We start from the raw sequence: 14,447 nt of genomic DNA, 5'->3' as shown, positions 1-14,447 counted from the left end.
GTATAAAATAGAACACCGCTAAGGGGGGGCCAAAAAGCCCTACTAAGCAGGCATATACAAAAAGTATGAAGGCTATTGCTTAAAAAGCATTGTAAGCCGCCCTGAGTCTCCGGAGAAGGCCGGCATATAAATCGAACTAATAAATAATAATAAATGGCTTTTTTGGGGGGGGCTTTTGGCTTTAATTTATATGCCGCCCTTCTCCGGAGACTCAGGGCGGCTTACAAGGCGTTAAGCAATAGCCTTCATACTTTTGTATATTTTATACAAAGTCAGTTTATTGCCCCCACAAACTGGGTCCTCATTTCACCTACCTTAGAAAGGACGGAAGGCTGAGTCAACCTTGAGCCTTGGAGAGATTCGAACCTGCAGAAATTGCAGGCAGCAGATGTTAATAACAGTGCTTTAGTCCACTGTACTACAGGCTCTTTTAATAATAAATAAATAATAAATAATAATAAATAAATAATAAATATTATAAGAATGCAGGAAAAGATGCTAATTGAGAAAGCTGATCGGTTGGCTCTTGTGCAACATGATTCTCTAATTTCTTTATTTGTCTCCTGCCTTCCTTATTTTTTACGAATAACTCAAGGCGAGGAACATATCCAACTAACCTATTTTTCCCACAACAACCCTGTGAGGTGGGTGGAGCTGAGAGAGGGGTCTAATGCCTAAGGTCATTAAGCCAGCTTTCATAGTGAAGGTGGGACTAGAACTCACCATCACCTGGTGATTGGCCCAAAGGCATCTAACCAGCTTTCATCGCCAAGTCAGGACTAGAACTCGGACTAGAAGAAGACTGTGGGGTCCTTGGTGCTCTCTGAGCTGGGTTGTTTTCTTGCAAACATTTCATGACCCAACTAGGTAACATCATCAGTGCTAGAAGGAAGTGGAGGAAAAGGAGGAGGGGGAGGAAGAAGGTGAAGAGGGAGAGGGAGAGGAGGAAGGGGAGGAAAAGGGTGAAGAGGAGGAGGGAGGAAGAAGACTGTGGGGTCCTTGGTGCTCTCTGAGCTGGGTTGTTTTCTTGCAAACATTTCATGACCTGACTTGGTAACATCATCAGTGCTAGAAGGGAGGAAGAGGAGGAGGAGGGGGAGGAGGAAGAGGGTGAAGTGGGGGAGGAGGAGGGGAGGGGGAGGAGGAGGTGGGGAGGAAGACGACGGTGGGGTCCTTGGTACTCTCTGAGCTTGGTGGTTTTCCTGAAGACGTTTCACGACCCAACTAGGTAGCATCATCAGTGCTAGAAGGGAGTGGAGTTTGCAGAAAGGAGCAGCAGGAGAACTGTGGGGTCCTTGGTGCTCTCTGAGTTGGATTGTTTGCCTGCAGACATTTCATGACCCAACTAGGCAACATCATCAGTGCTCAAACCGGCCTCTTAGCTTTACGCTGTTGTCTTTCGCTTTACACCCCCCCCCAAAAAAGCCAAGTGGCCTTCTTGGAAGTCAACCTTAAGGGGGGGGGGCTAACTCTCTACTCCCTCCTTCCGCAAAGATGGATGCTTGGGCCCGAGTTCAAATTCCGCTTTTGGCTGCCGAGAGCCGCCACCCGCACCACCCAGACGAGGCGGGGCCGAGAAGAGGGTTCCGCCCTCACCTTCTCCTTCTCGAGGTGCAGCCGGCTCTCCTCCTGCGCCGTCTGGTGCCGCTGTTCCAGCTCTTTCTCCCGCTGGGCCCAGCTCCTCTGCTGCTCCTCCAGGGTGGCCCGCAGGACGTCCTGCTGGCGCCGTTCCAGATCCCACTCGGCTTCCAGGCTCTGCACCCGGACATGTTCTGCCTCCAAGCTGCAGGACAGGGTGGCCTTTTCCTTCTCCTGGGGGAGCGGGGGGGGGGGGGAGAAGGGGAGGGAAACAGAGGAGAAAAGAAAAAAGGCTCATCTTTGGCGCAGCTGGTTTGCAGACGTTATTCTTAGCTCTTGTTTTAGGTTTAACCCTGGTTTACCGAATAACAGAGTTGGAAGGGACTTTGGAGGTCTTCTAATCCAACCCTCTTCTCAAGCAGGAAACCCTCTACCGTTCCAGACAAACGCCTGTCCAATCTCTCCTTTAAAAACCTCCGGCGTTGGGAGCGTTCACAACTTCCGGAGACAAGTCGTTCCACTGGTTAATAACAATCAGCGAATTAAACAGTGAATTTCCTGTTAGTATTCACTTATTATTAATCAGTGGATAAACCGAATAAAACATCCACGGCTGTGTAGCCTGTTGCTTTACAACGGGGGTCTCCAAACTTGAGACTTAACTTAAGACTCGTGGACTTCAACTCCCAGAATTCCCCAACCAGCTCTTTTTTTTTTTCCCCCTTCACTTTGCCGAAGTCAGAAAGATATATGACGTTTAGTGCATACCCACCATCTGTGAAGGAAGTTACCCTATGTGGCTGGCTGGGGAATTCTGGGAGTTGAAGTCCGCATTAGTGGTGGGTTGCTACCAGTTTGTCTGATCTGGTAGCGGTGGCGGCGGGAGGCTCCTCCCACCCGCCTGGACGTCTCTGCACATGTGTAGAAGCTTTTGCACACGCGTGCACGCACACAAGCAAACCGGTAGCGGCCAAAATTGAAACCCACAACTGGTCCACGTGTCTTAAAGTGACCAAGGTTGAACACTCCTGGATTACAGATTGCAAGGTTGGGCTCTACCTGTCAGGTGAAGCCTTTAATGCAAGGTCAGCCTCAAAATCAACCCTCCCTCCCTTCCTCTCTCTATCTTTTTCTCTTTGTTTCTCTCTCTCTCTCTCTCTCTCTCCTACTTTCTCTGTTTCTCTATTCCTTTCTCTCTCTCTCTCTGTCCCCTGCTTTGTCCCTGTTTTTCTCTTCCTCGCTCTCTCTGTCGCTCTCTCTTTCTCTCTCCCTCTCTCTCTGCCCTTCTTTGTTTTTTCTCTCTCCCTCGATTCCTTCCTCTCTCTTTGTCCGTTTTTCTCTTTCTCTCTTCCTCCCCCTCTCTCTCCCACTTCTCTCTTTTTCTCTTTGTTTCTCTTTCTCTCATTCCCACTCTGTTTCTGTTTCTCTGTTTCTGCTTCTCTCTTCCTTTCTCTTTCTCTCTCTCTCTCTGTCCCCCGCTCTGTCTTTCTCTGTTTTTTCTCTCTCCCTTTCTCTTTGTCCTTCTCTGTTTCTCTCTTCCTTGCTCTCTCTCTGTCCCTCTCTCTCTGCCCCGCTCTTTTTTTCTCTCTCTCCCTCCATCCCTTCCTCTCTCTCTTTGTCCCTGTTTAACTCTTTCTCTCTCTTCCTCCCTTTCTCTCTGTCCCTCTCTCTCTTTCTCGCTCCCCTCCCTCCCTCTCTTACACACCACACACACACACACAGAGCAGCTCTTACCAAGATCTCTTTCTCCCTGCAGTACTGGCTGGCCAACTGCTGATCCCGGTTGAGGGAGGACAAGGCCTGCTGGAGCCGCCCTTCCAGCTCTGACATTTTCTAAAGAAGAACAAAACCGACATGGAAGATCCTTCAGGACGGATCCAACCTGGAAGCACAGGTAGTTAGTCCTCGACTTACGACCCCCGATCGAACCCAACACTTATGTCGCCAAGTGGGGCATTTGTTCAGTGAGCTTCACCCCCATTTTACGACCTTCCATGCCTCAGTGGTTAAGTCAGTAAGACGATTGTAAAAGTGAATCTGGCTTTCCCCATGATGACTTTGCTGGTTGGAAGGTCGCAAAGGCGGATGATGTGACCCCGAGGCGCAGCAACCATCATAAATACGAGTCAGTTGCCAAGCGTCTGAATTATAATCATGTGACCATGCGGGGGAGGGGGGCTTGCAACGGTCATAAGTGTTAAACATGGTCCTAAACCACTTTAAGTTCGAACGGTCACTACACAATGATTGTCTTGGTGGAAATCAGTATCTAAAAGGGAAAGTTGAGCTCCTGTGAAGAACAGAGGAGGGGACGAGGGGTTCTCCCGTGCGCAAGGGCAGGGGACGATGGAGCCCCGCCCAAAATGACCCACCTCCTTCTGCCTCCCCAGCCCCTGCTCGGCAGCCTCCTTCTCGGTCTGCAGCCTCCGCAGGGACACCGTCCGCTCGGCCTGCTGCTGGTTCCAGCCTTCCACCACTTTGGCCAAAGTCTGGCGAGAAAAGAAAAGGGGAATCGGTTGAAAAACAAACCACGTTTCTCGTCGCCTAGGAAAGCCTCAGAGACAGGCCTGGGGTTTTTTTTTCCCCTCCCCTTCTCCAGGGCGGAGAGACTACTACGCCATCCATGCTCCCCAGATAGCCCGGCCATGATTCGGGTGGACGGGAGATGGAATCCGAAAGATTTGCAGGAGGGTTCTGGACTAGGAAGGTTCTCTGAATCGGAAAGACAGAGGAGAGGGCATTGAGAGACGGTTTGGTCTAGCGGTTAAAGCATCAGGCTGAAAAAATGGGAGTCCGTGAGTTCTAGTTGTGTCTTAGGTATGAAAGCCGGCTGGGTGACATTGGGCCAATCATCAGGAGACAGTGAGTTCTAGTCCCGCCTTAGGCCAGCTAGGTGACTTTGGGCCAATCACTAAGAGATGGTGAGTTCCAGTCCTGCCTTAGGCATGGAAGCTGGCTGGGTGACATTGGGCCAATCACCAGGAGACAGGGAATTCTAGTTCAGCCTTAGGCATGAAAATCAAAGGGATTGGGGTTTGTGGAGTGGGGGAGGCGGAAGGGGGGGGAGAGGAGGAGGAGGAGGAAGAGGAGGAGGAAGAGGAGGAGAAGGTCCTTATTGCTCTCTGAGCTGTTTTCTTGCAGACGTTTCACGACCCAGCTAGGTAATATCATCAGTGCTGGTTAACTCCACTTCCTTCCAGCACTGATGTGTCCTCTAGCAGGGCCATAAAAAGTCTGCAAATAAACAAAGGAGCTCAGAGATCACCCAGGAGGCCACTTTCCTCCTCCTCCTCCCCTTCTCCTTCTCCTCCACTCTGCAAACCCTTCCAGCACTGATGATGTTACCTAGTTGGGTCACGAAATGTCTGCAAGAAAACAACCCAGCTCAGAGAGCTCCAGGGACTCCCCAATCCACTAAGTGAAACCTCCTGCGGAGACCCAGCCGAGCCCCACCCCATCCCCACTTTGCAGGAATTGTTCTCCCCTTGTCTCCTCCTGCCCCACCCCCCCCCACCGCCCAGCCGAGGCTCACCTTATCCAGCTGCTCGATCATGCTGTCTTTCCTCTTGTCGGCCGAGATGGCCACCGCCAGCTGTTGCTGCAGTTCCAGGATGCGGTTCTGGAGGACCTGGATGTGCCGCTCGCAGTGCTGAGAAAAAACGGGAATAGATTAGAATAGAGTAACAGAGTTGGAAGGGACCCTGGAGGTCCTCTAGTCCAACCCCCTGCAGAGTAGAGTAGAGTAGAGTAGAGTAGAGTAGAGTAGAGTAGAGTAGAATAGAATAGAATAGAATAGAATAGAATAGAATAGAATAGAATAGAATAGGGAATGGGGAATAGAGTAGAGTAGAGTAGAGTAGAGTAGAGTAGAGTAGAGTAGAATAGAATAGAATAGAATAGGGAATGGGGAATAGAGTAGAGTAGAGTAGAGTAGAATAGAATAGAATAGAATAGAATAAAATAGAATAGAATAGAATAGAATAGAATAGAATAGGGAATGGGGAATAGAGTAGAGTAGAGTAGAGTAGAGTAGAGTAGAGTAGAGTAGAATAGAATAGAATAGAATAGAATAGAATAGAATAGAATAGAATAGAATAGAATAGAATAGGGAATGGGGAATAGAGTAGAGTAGAGTAGAGTAGAGTAGAGTAGAGTAGAATAGAATAGAATAGGGAATGGGGAATAGAGTAGAGTAGAGTAGAGTAGAGTAGAGTAGAGTAGAGTAGAATAGAATAGAATAGAATAGAATAGAATAGAATAGAATAGAATAGGGAATGGGGAATGGGGAATAGAGTAGAGTAGAGTAGAGTAGAGTAGAGTAGAGTAGAGTAGAATAGAATAGAATAGGGAATGGGGAATGGGGAATAGAGTAGAGTAGAGTAGAGTAGAGTAGAGTAGAGTAGAGTAGAGTAGAGTAGAATAGAATAGGGAATGGGGAGTAGAGTAGAGTAGAGTAGAGTAGAATAGAATAGAATAGAATAGAATAGAATAGAATAGAATAGGGAATGGGGAATAGAGTAGAGTAGAGTAGAGTAGAGTAGAGTAGAGTAGAATAGAATAGAATAGAATAGAATAGAATAGAATAGAATAGAATAGGGAATGGGGAATATAGAGTAGAGTAGAGTAGAGTAGAGTAGAGTAGAGTAGAGTAGAGTAGAGTAGAGTAGAGTAGAGTAGAGTAGAGTAGAATAGAATAGAATAGAGAATAGAATAGAAAAGGTAGAATAGAATAAAATAGAATAGAATAGAATCTCTTGGCCTTGCACTGAACAGAGGATGCAATGAAGGGTCTGGATTGAGTGCAACAGACCACAGATAGTCCTTGAGTTACAACCGTTCGTTTACTGTCTGTTTGAAGTTAACCACGGCACTGAAAAAAGTGACTTGGGATTGTTTTTTTCACACTTAACGACCGTTGCTGCATTCCCTCCCCCCCCACGGTCATGTGATCAATTTATGACAGTTGCAATGTCATATAAGGGTCACGTGTGATCTCGTTTTAAAACAGTCCTGACGAGACAAATCTGTGGGGAAGCCAGATTCTCACTTAACCACCGTGTGACTAAGGGAACGACCGCAGGGCTTCACTTAACAACGGTGGGAAGGAAGGTCGTAAAATGGGGGCAAAACTCCCTTCACTGTCTCGATTAGCAACGGAAATGTTGGCCTCCATTGTGGCCGTAAGTTGAGGGCTCCCTGGAAAATGCCTGTCTGTCCATTTATTAATATCCCACGTCTAATATTTTTATAAGTAACTGAAGGCGGTGAATCCTCCTCCTCCTCCTCCTCCTCCTCCTCCTCCCTTTTGCCTTTTGCTCACTTTGGTTAAACTATTGCAGGAACTCCTCGACTTACAACTGTTCATTTAGTGACCAAAATTACAACGTCCCTGAAAAAAATGACTTGGGACCGTTTCCCACCTACCCCCTCCCTTTACAACCATTGTAGCATTCCCCCGGGCTCAAAATTCGGAGGCTCGGCAACTGACTCATCTTTATGATGGTTGCGGTGTCATGCGATCGGTTTCGGCGACCTTCTGACGAGCAAAGTCAACGGGGATTCATTTAACAACGTGTGACTAACTTAACAACTAAACTGGGGCAGAGCTCCCTTCCCGAGCATTTCACTTCGCGGCAGGAATTTGGGGCTCGATTGTCATAAGTGAAGGGGCAGGAAAATGCCATAAAATGGGGCAGAACTCCCTTCCCAAGTGTTTCACTTAGTGGCAGGAATTTGGGGCTCGATTGTCGTGAAGGGGCAGGAAAACGCCGTAGAATGGGGCAGAGCTCCCTTCCCAAGTGTTTCACTTAGCGGCAGGAATTTGGGGCTCAATTATCGTAAGTCAAGGGGTAAGAAAATGCCGTAAAATGGGGCAGAACTCCCTTCCCAAGTGTTTCACTTAGCGGCAGGAATTTGGGGCTCGATTGTCATAAGTGAAGGGGTAAGAAAATGCCGTAAAATGGGGCAGAACTCCCTTCCCAAGCGTTTCACTTAGCAGCAGGAATTTGGGGCTCAATTGTCGTAAGTCAAGGGGTAAGAAAACGCCGTAGAATGGGGCAGAACTCCCTTCCCAAGTGTTTCACTTAGCGACAGGAATTTGGGGCTCAATTGTCGTAAGTGAAGGGGCACAAAAACGCCATAGAATGGGGCAGAGCCCCCTTCCCAAGTGTTTCACTTAGCGGCAGGAATTTGGGGCTCCATTATGGGTCGTAAGTTGAGGGCTACCTGTATCCTCTTTGGCCACAGGGAGATTTTGCCCCTATTGCAAGTGGAAACGGGCAGGTAAAGGGCGGTGAAGCAGGTGAACAAGGATTGCAGGAAAGGTCACCGGAGGCCACTTGGAGCGGCTGAGCTGAGGAGCTTTGCTTAATGTCCTAACACCACCTGACCTATCCCTCCCCCCCCCCAAGCCAGGCCTGCCCGTGGCTGCAAGAAAGCATCCGGCCGGCCAGTAACGCCAAGCAATTGCTTGTCCCACTTAGAAGCCACTCCGGGGGGGCGGGGGGGGGAAACGTCTGCAGAAACCCCCTGTAGCGGCTGTGCGGAAGACCGTCGTTGTTGCGAGGAATCAGTTGACCTTAAGACTTTGGAAAGAGTTCAGAGAAGAGCAATTTAAGATGATTAAAGGCCTGGAGATTAAAACCTATGAAGAACGGCTGCAGGATTTGGGTATGGGCCAGTCGGGAGAAAAGAAGGACGGGGGGGAGGGTACGGGGGGGGGGGGAACATTATAGCAGCATTCCGGGGGGGGGGGGTGTCAACCTATTCTTCAAAGCACGAGAGAGAAGGACAAGAAAGACAACGGATGGAAACGAATCAAGGAGAGAAGCAACCTGGAATCACTGTAGTTGATAAGCTAATAACTTGGTTGTTAAGTGAATCTGGCTTTCCATTGGACTTTGCTCGCCAGAAGGTCGCAAAAAGGGATCACGTGCAACCGTCATAAATGTGAGTCAGTCGACATTCCCTCCTGGGGGAAGGATACTGCAAAATCTCCATTCCCACCCCACTCCTGGGGCCAGCCAAAGGTGGTCTTTGCCGGTTCTCCGAAGAACTCAAAATTTCGGCTACTGGTTCTCCAGAACCTGTCAGAACCTGCTGGATTTCATCCCTGCATCCAGCTCACGGTTGTCTCAAAGATGATTCGCTTAACGACGGTGGCCAGAAAAGTCGTAAAATGGGGGCCAAACTCACTTCACAAGCGTCTCGCTTAAGCCACGGAAATTTGGGGCTCAACCGTGGCCGTAGGTTGCATTACTTTTGGTCAGTGCGTCTGCTGTTTACGGTACGCTTTTAAATCTGATTGCTTGAGCTGATCATAAAGCTTCAAATCTCTTTTATTTATTGGGGTGTTTGTTTTTACATATTAACAGAGTTGGAAGGGACCTTGTAGGTCATCTAGCTACCGTCATAAGTGTGAATGATGGTCATGTTGCTGTTTTGTACCTTCAAACCGTCACTAAATGAGCTATTGTAAGTGGAGGACTATCTGTACCAGAGACAAATTCCTTGTGTGTTCCTAAGCACACTTGGCCAAATAAAGCATTCAATTCAATTCAAGTATGTGAATATTCCAGCTCCCCTTTCTTTACCCCGAAAACAAGTTAATATCTAGACTTTTCTTACAAGTGGAGGAAAAATCAGAATAGAATTAAAAATAGAATTAGAATTGGAAATAGAATAATTAGAATTAGGGAAAGGAAAGAGAAAGGAAAGGAAAGAAGGAAAGGGAAAGGAAAGGAAAGAAGGAAAGGAAAGGGAAAGGAAAGAAGAGGGAAAGGGAAAAGAAAGGAAAGGAAAGAAGGAAAGGAGAAGGGAAAGAGGAAAAGAAAGGAAAGAAGAAAAGGAGACAGGAAAGGAGAAAAGGAGACAGGAAAGGAAAGGAGAAAAGGAGAAAGGAAAGGAAAGGGAAAGGAAAGGAAAGAAGAAAAGAAGACAGGAAAGGAGAGGAAAGGAAAGGGAAAGGAAAGAAGGAAAAGAGAAAGGAAAGAGGAAAGGAAAGAAGAAAAGGAGACAGGAAAGGAGAAAAGGAGACAGGAAAGGAAAGGAGAAAAGGAGAAAGGAAAGGAAAGGGAAAGGAAAGGAAAGAAGAAAAGAAGACAGGAAAGGAGAGGAAAGGAAAGGGAAAGGAAAGAAGGAAAAGAGAAAGGAAAGAGGAAAGGAAAGAAGAAAAGGAGACAGGAAAGGAGAAAAGGAGACAGGAAAGGAAAGGAGAAAAGGAGAAAGGAAAGGAAAGGGAAAGGAAAGGAAAGGAAAGAAGAAAAGAAGACAGGAAAGGAGAGGAAAGGAAAGGGAAAGGAAAGAAGGAAAAGAGAAAGGAAAGAGGAAAGGAAAGAAGAAAAGGAGACAGGAAAGGAAAGGAGAAAGGAGAAAGGAAAGGAAAGAAGAAAAGGAGACACGCCCACAGAACAGGTAGGGAAAAATTTTGGATTTCGCCCCTGCACTGAGAGCATATGCACCAAAGACAAATTCCTTGTGTGTCCAATCACACTTGGCCAATAAAGAATTCTATTCTATTCTATTCTATTCTATTCTATTCTATTCTATTCTATTCTATTCTATTCTATTCTATTCTATTCTATTCTATTCTATTCTAGTTCAGTTTCTATCCATTGTTCCTCGTCTGGCCTTCGGGTGCTTTGGAAAATAGGTTGACCCACTCGTCTCTGGGGCAGCCCCTCAAATATTGGAATTGTGTCTCCCCTGGTCCTTCTCTTCACTAGACTAGCCATGCCCAGTTCCTGCAACCGTTCATCATATGTTTTAGCCTCCGGTCCCCCCTAATCGTCCTGGTTGCTCTTCTCTGCACTCTTTCTAGAGTTTCAACCTCTATTTTTACAGCGTGGTGACCAAAACTGGATGCAGGATTCTAGGTGTGTTCTTACTAAGGCTTTAGAGAGTGGTGTTAGTACCTCCCTTGATCTCGATTGTATCCCTCGGTTAATGCAATTTAGGATTGTGTTGGCTTTTTTGGCTGCTGCCACACACTGTTGGCTCCTATTTAGCTGGTTGTCCACTAAGACTTGTTTTCTCGGGATCCAAAGAACCAACTGCCTGGGCACCCAATCGCTGCCGTGATCCTTGGCCAAATGCCCCCCACCTGAAAAAGACTTTAGGGTAGGAGTGCCAACCTTGGAACTCTTAAGACTTGTGGACTTCAACTCCCAGTATTCCCCAGCCAACCACGTAGGGTAACTTTCTTAATAAATGGTGGGTATGCAGTAAGCGTCATATATCTTGACTTCAGCAAAGTGAAAAAAAGGGCTGACTGGGGAATTCTGGGAGTTGAAATCCACAAGTCTTAAATCAGGGGTCTCCAACCTTGGCAACTTTAAAACACTTGAATACTCCCAGTATTCCTCAGCCAGCCATGTAGGATAATTTTCTTCATAGATGGTGGGTATGCAGTAAGCGTCATATATCTTGTTGAAGCCCACAAGTCTTAAAAGTTGCCAAAATTGGGCAATCTGCCTTAGGAGGTTGGGTTTAGGACAAACAAGGCGCCCCAAACTAGCATTCTCAAGCCCAATTAGGAAGGCACCTGGTTCGTGGCCCATGCCCTCGCTTACCCACGATCCTTTGCAACCCCACGACGATCCCCGAGTCCAACTCACTTTCCGCCGGGCCTGTTCTTTCTCCAAAGCGTCTTTTAGCAAGCGGGGATCCAGTTGGGAGACTTGATCGTGGAAGTGGCCCAGGCGCAGGCTGGTGTAGCGGGGGAAGAGATCCTCGAAGCTGGCCAGAGATCCCGGAGGGGAGACTTCGTGCAGAGGACGGGCGCTAAACGAAGCCAAGAGAAGCAAATTTAGCAAGGAGAAAAAAAGGCCAAAGGCAACAAGGAAGCTAGCAGGAAGTTGCAAATCGTGGTTGTTTTCTTAATGGCCAAAGCGGAAGTGATATAAACTGGACAAATCCACATGATATTTCCCATCGTATCACTTAGTGACTGATCTGCCAGTGGTTGTTAAGTGAAAACTGCCTCTAACAGAATCTGGTAAGGACCGGCAAATCCTCAATTTACAACCGTTTATAGAGATTTTTCGAAGTTACAACGGCACTGAAAAAAGTGACTTGTGACCGATTTTCACACTTACGACCATCGCAGCATCCCCGTGGTTACGTGATCAAAATTCAGACCCTTGACTCAGTTTTTGTTTTTTTTTAATTTGATTTATATGCCGCCCTTCTCCGGAGACTCAGGGCGGCTTACAATGCGTTAAGCAATAGCCTTCATACTTTTGTATATTTATACAAAGTCAGCTTATTGCCCCCACAAACTGGGTCCTCAATTTATCTACCTTAGAAAGGATGGAAGGCTGAGTCAACCTTGAGCCTGGTGAGATTCGAACTTACAGTAATTGCAGACAGCTGGTGTTAATCACAATGCTATCAGTCTGCTGAGCCACCAGGCCCTATTAATTTATGATGGCGGCAGTGTCCTGGGGTCACATGATCCCCTTTTGCGACCGTCGGACGAACTAAGTCAATGGGGAAGCTGGATTCATTTAATAACAGTGTTATTAATTTAACAACCAAGGCTATTCACTTAACAAATGTGGCAAGAAAAGTCGTAAAATGGGGCAAAGCTCACTTAACAAATGTCTCACTTAGCAACGTATGTTTTGGGCTCAATTGTGGTCGTAAGTCGAGACGACCTGTATTGTTGCTCTGGGCTTTAAAAAATTGGTTAGGAAACACTTCCTGCCTATTTGCCTCAAGGTTATAAATTTAAATAAATAAATAAATAAATTTTGTATTTATTTACTTATTTCTTTTGTAGTGTATACTGGAGGGGGTGACCCTTTGAGAGGTGCGTGCAACAAAATTTCATTTTAATGTATGCCGATTAGTGTACAATTCTGTTCTATTTTATTCTATTCTAGAATGTGAAAATATTTACAGACCCTTTGCATCCTGGACATAAATTGTTTCAACTCCTACCCTCAAAACGATGCTATAGAGCACCAAGACAACTAGACGCAAGGACAGTTTTTTCCTGAACGCCATCACTCTGCTAAACAAATAATTCCCTCAACACTGTCAAACTATTCACTAAGGCTGCATTACTATTGCTATTAATCTTCTCATCGTTCCCATTGCCCATCTCTTCCCATTTGTGACTGCATGACTGTAACTTGCTGCTTATATCCTTGCAAATTATATTTATATTGTTTCCTAGTATGATTTGATTGCTTATTGTACTGTATGACTGTCACTGGATGTTGTGCCTTGTGATTCTTGACGAGTGTATCTTGTCTTTTTATGTACACTGAGAGCATAGGCACCAAAGACAAATTCCTTGTGTGTCCAATCACACTTGGCCAATAAAGAATTCTATTCTATTCTATTCTATTCTATTCTATTCTATTCTATTCTATTCTATTCTATTCTAATTCTAATTCTAATTCTAATTCTAATTCTATTCTATTCTATTCTATTCCTATTCCTATTCCTATTCCTATTCCTTTCTATTTCTATTTCTACTCTACTCCTGTTCTGTTCTGTTCTTCTCTACACTACTCTACTCTACTCTACCTTCCTTACTCTCTGCACTTAAAGAGACCACCGACTCAGCTAAGGCCGTCTTACTTGAGCAGGGCACCCGTGCTGTCACTCTCGAAGGAGTCGTCATCTTTGCGTTCCAAGGACTCCAGCGTGACTGTCGGGCCCCCTGCGAAAAGAGAGCACAAAAAGGGCAGCTGAAAGCAGGCACGACTTTCCAGGGTACTTCTGTAGGGGAAGAAGTGGCAGAAGATGGGGCGGAGTCAAAAAAGAGCTTTTGAGAAGATTCCCGCGTAGAGGCTTTCAGCAATAAAGCAGTTCAGTTAGAAGATTCCTGCGCAGAGGCTTTTAGCAATAAAGCAGTTTAGTTAGAAGATTCCCGCGGAGAGGCTTTCAGCCATAAAGCAGTTTAGTTAGAAGATTCCTGCGCAGAGGCTTTCAGCAATAAAGCAGTTTATTTAGAAGATTCCTACACAGAGGCTTTTAGCAATAAAGCAGTTTAGTTAGAAGATTCCTGCACAGAGGCTTTCAGCAATAAAGCAGTTTAGTTAGAAGATTCCCGCGCAGAGGCTTTCAGCAATAAAGCAGTATAATTGGACCTTCACATGTGGCCCTTATCTTTCCCACTAGACAACTTTCCCTACAATTCTCACCAGAGCAGGCGAGAAGTGCCAGATCAAATATTTCAGGGAGCCTATTGCAATGGATCACTAGCCCAACTGTTCTCTCCTTCCCCTATTTTAGCATGAAATAGAGCCCCATTATCTTGGCTGGGGGATGAAAGGAATCTCAGTTCGACTTATAGAAAGGTGCTAAATTGAAGGGCTGTTTTGTGAAATAAAATAAACTCTTAGAAAATTAGACCGCCAGTTTAGTCTACTGTTTTAAGTCACCAGCTAAAAATTGGGAATTGTAGTCCTGCTTTAGGCATGAAAGCCATACGGGTAACTTTGGGTCAATCACCAGGAGATAAGTGAGTTCTAGTCCTGCCTTAGGTACGAAAACCAACTGGGTGACTTTGGACCAATCCTCCTCTCTCTCAGCCCAACCCACCTCACAGGTTTGTTGTTGTGGAGAAACTAGGAGTAGGAAGGAATATTCCATACGTTCGCCATCTTAAGTTATGTATAAAAATAATATAAGGAGGTTTCTAAATGCAATAAATAAAATATCTGTTGTTGGGCCCCTGTAGGCATGTTGGGGATTTTATTTATCCCTTCATTTCACATCCCATCCAGGCCATTCCCCTTTTCCCACTCTCACCAGGCACATCTCTGGATCCCCGCAGCATACTCTGCAGGTGGCACCGCACGTTCTCCATCTCCGAAATATGGCGGGACTCAGCCACGGCGCCCTACAAGAAACGG

At 46.3% G+C, this 14,447-nt stretch overlaps 1 protein-coding gene across 1 annotated transcript in view; it reads right to left on the bottom strand.

The window, feature by feature from the left end:
- CNTROB (centrobin, centriole duplication and spindle assembly protein) overlaps positions 1-14,447 on the bottom strand; it is a 38,120-nt gene that overhangs the window by 19,954 nt on the left and 3,719 nt on the right. The window contains exons 3-9 of the mRNA XM_070954448.1: positions 14,344-14,434; positions 13,168-13,249; positions 11,193-11,358; positions 5,111-5,227; positions 3,951-4,067; positions 3,313-3,411; positions 1,597-1,812 (exon numbers count right to left, since the gene is read on the bottom strand). Coding sequence (XP_070810549.1) covers positions 1,597-1,812; positions 3,313-3,411; positions 3,951-4,067; positions 5,111-5,227; positions 11,193-11,358; positions 13,168-13,249; positions 14,344-14,434 — 888 coding nt within the window. The remainder of the gene's footprint in view (positions 1-1,596; positions 1,813-3,312; positions 3,412-3,950; positions 4,068-5,110; positions 5,228-11,192; positions 11,359-13,167; positions 13,250-14,343; positions 14,435-14,447) is intronic.

The sequence above is a fragment of the Pituophis catenifer genome, unplaced genomic scaffold (assembly GCF_029215685.1).
Source record: "Pituophis catenifer annectens isolate HBS135680 unplaced genomic scaffold, rPitCat1.0.hap2 SCAF_15, whole genome shotgun sequence".
Lineage (NCBI taxonomy): Eukaryota > Metazoa > Chordata > Lepidosauria > Squamata > Colubridae > Pituophis > Pituophis catenifer.
This window is presented reverse-complemented; position numbering and strand designations above follow the sequence as displayed.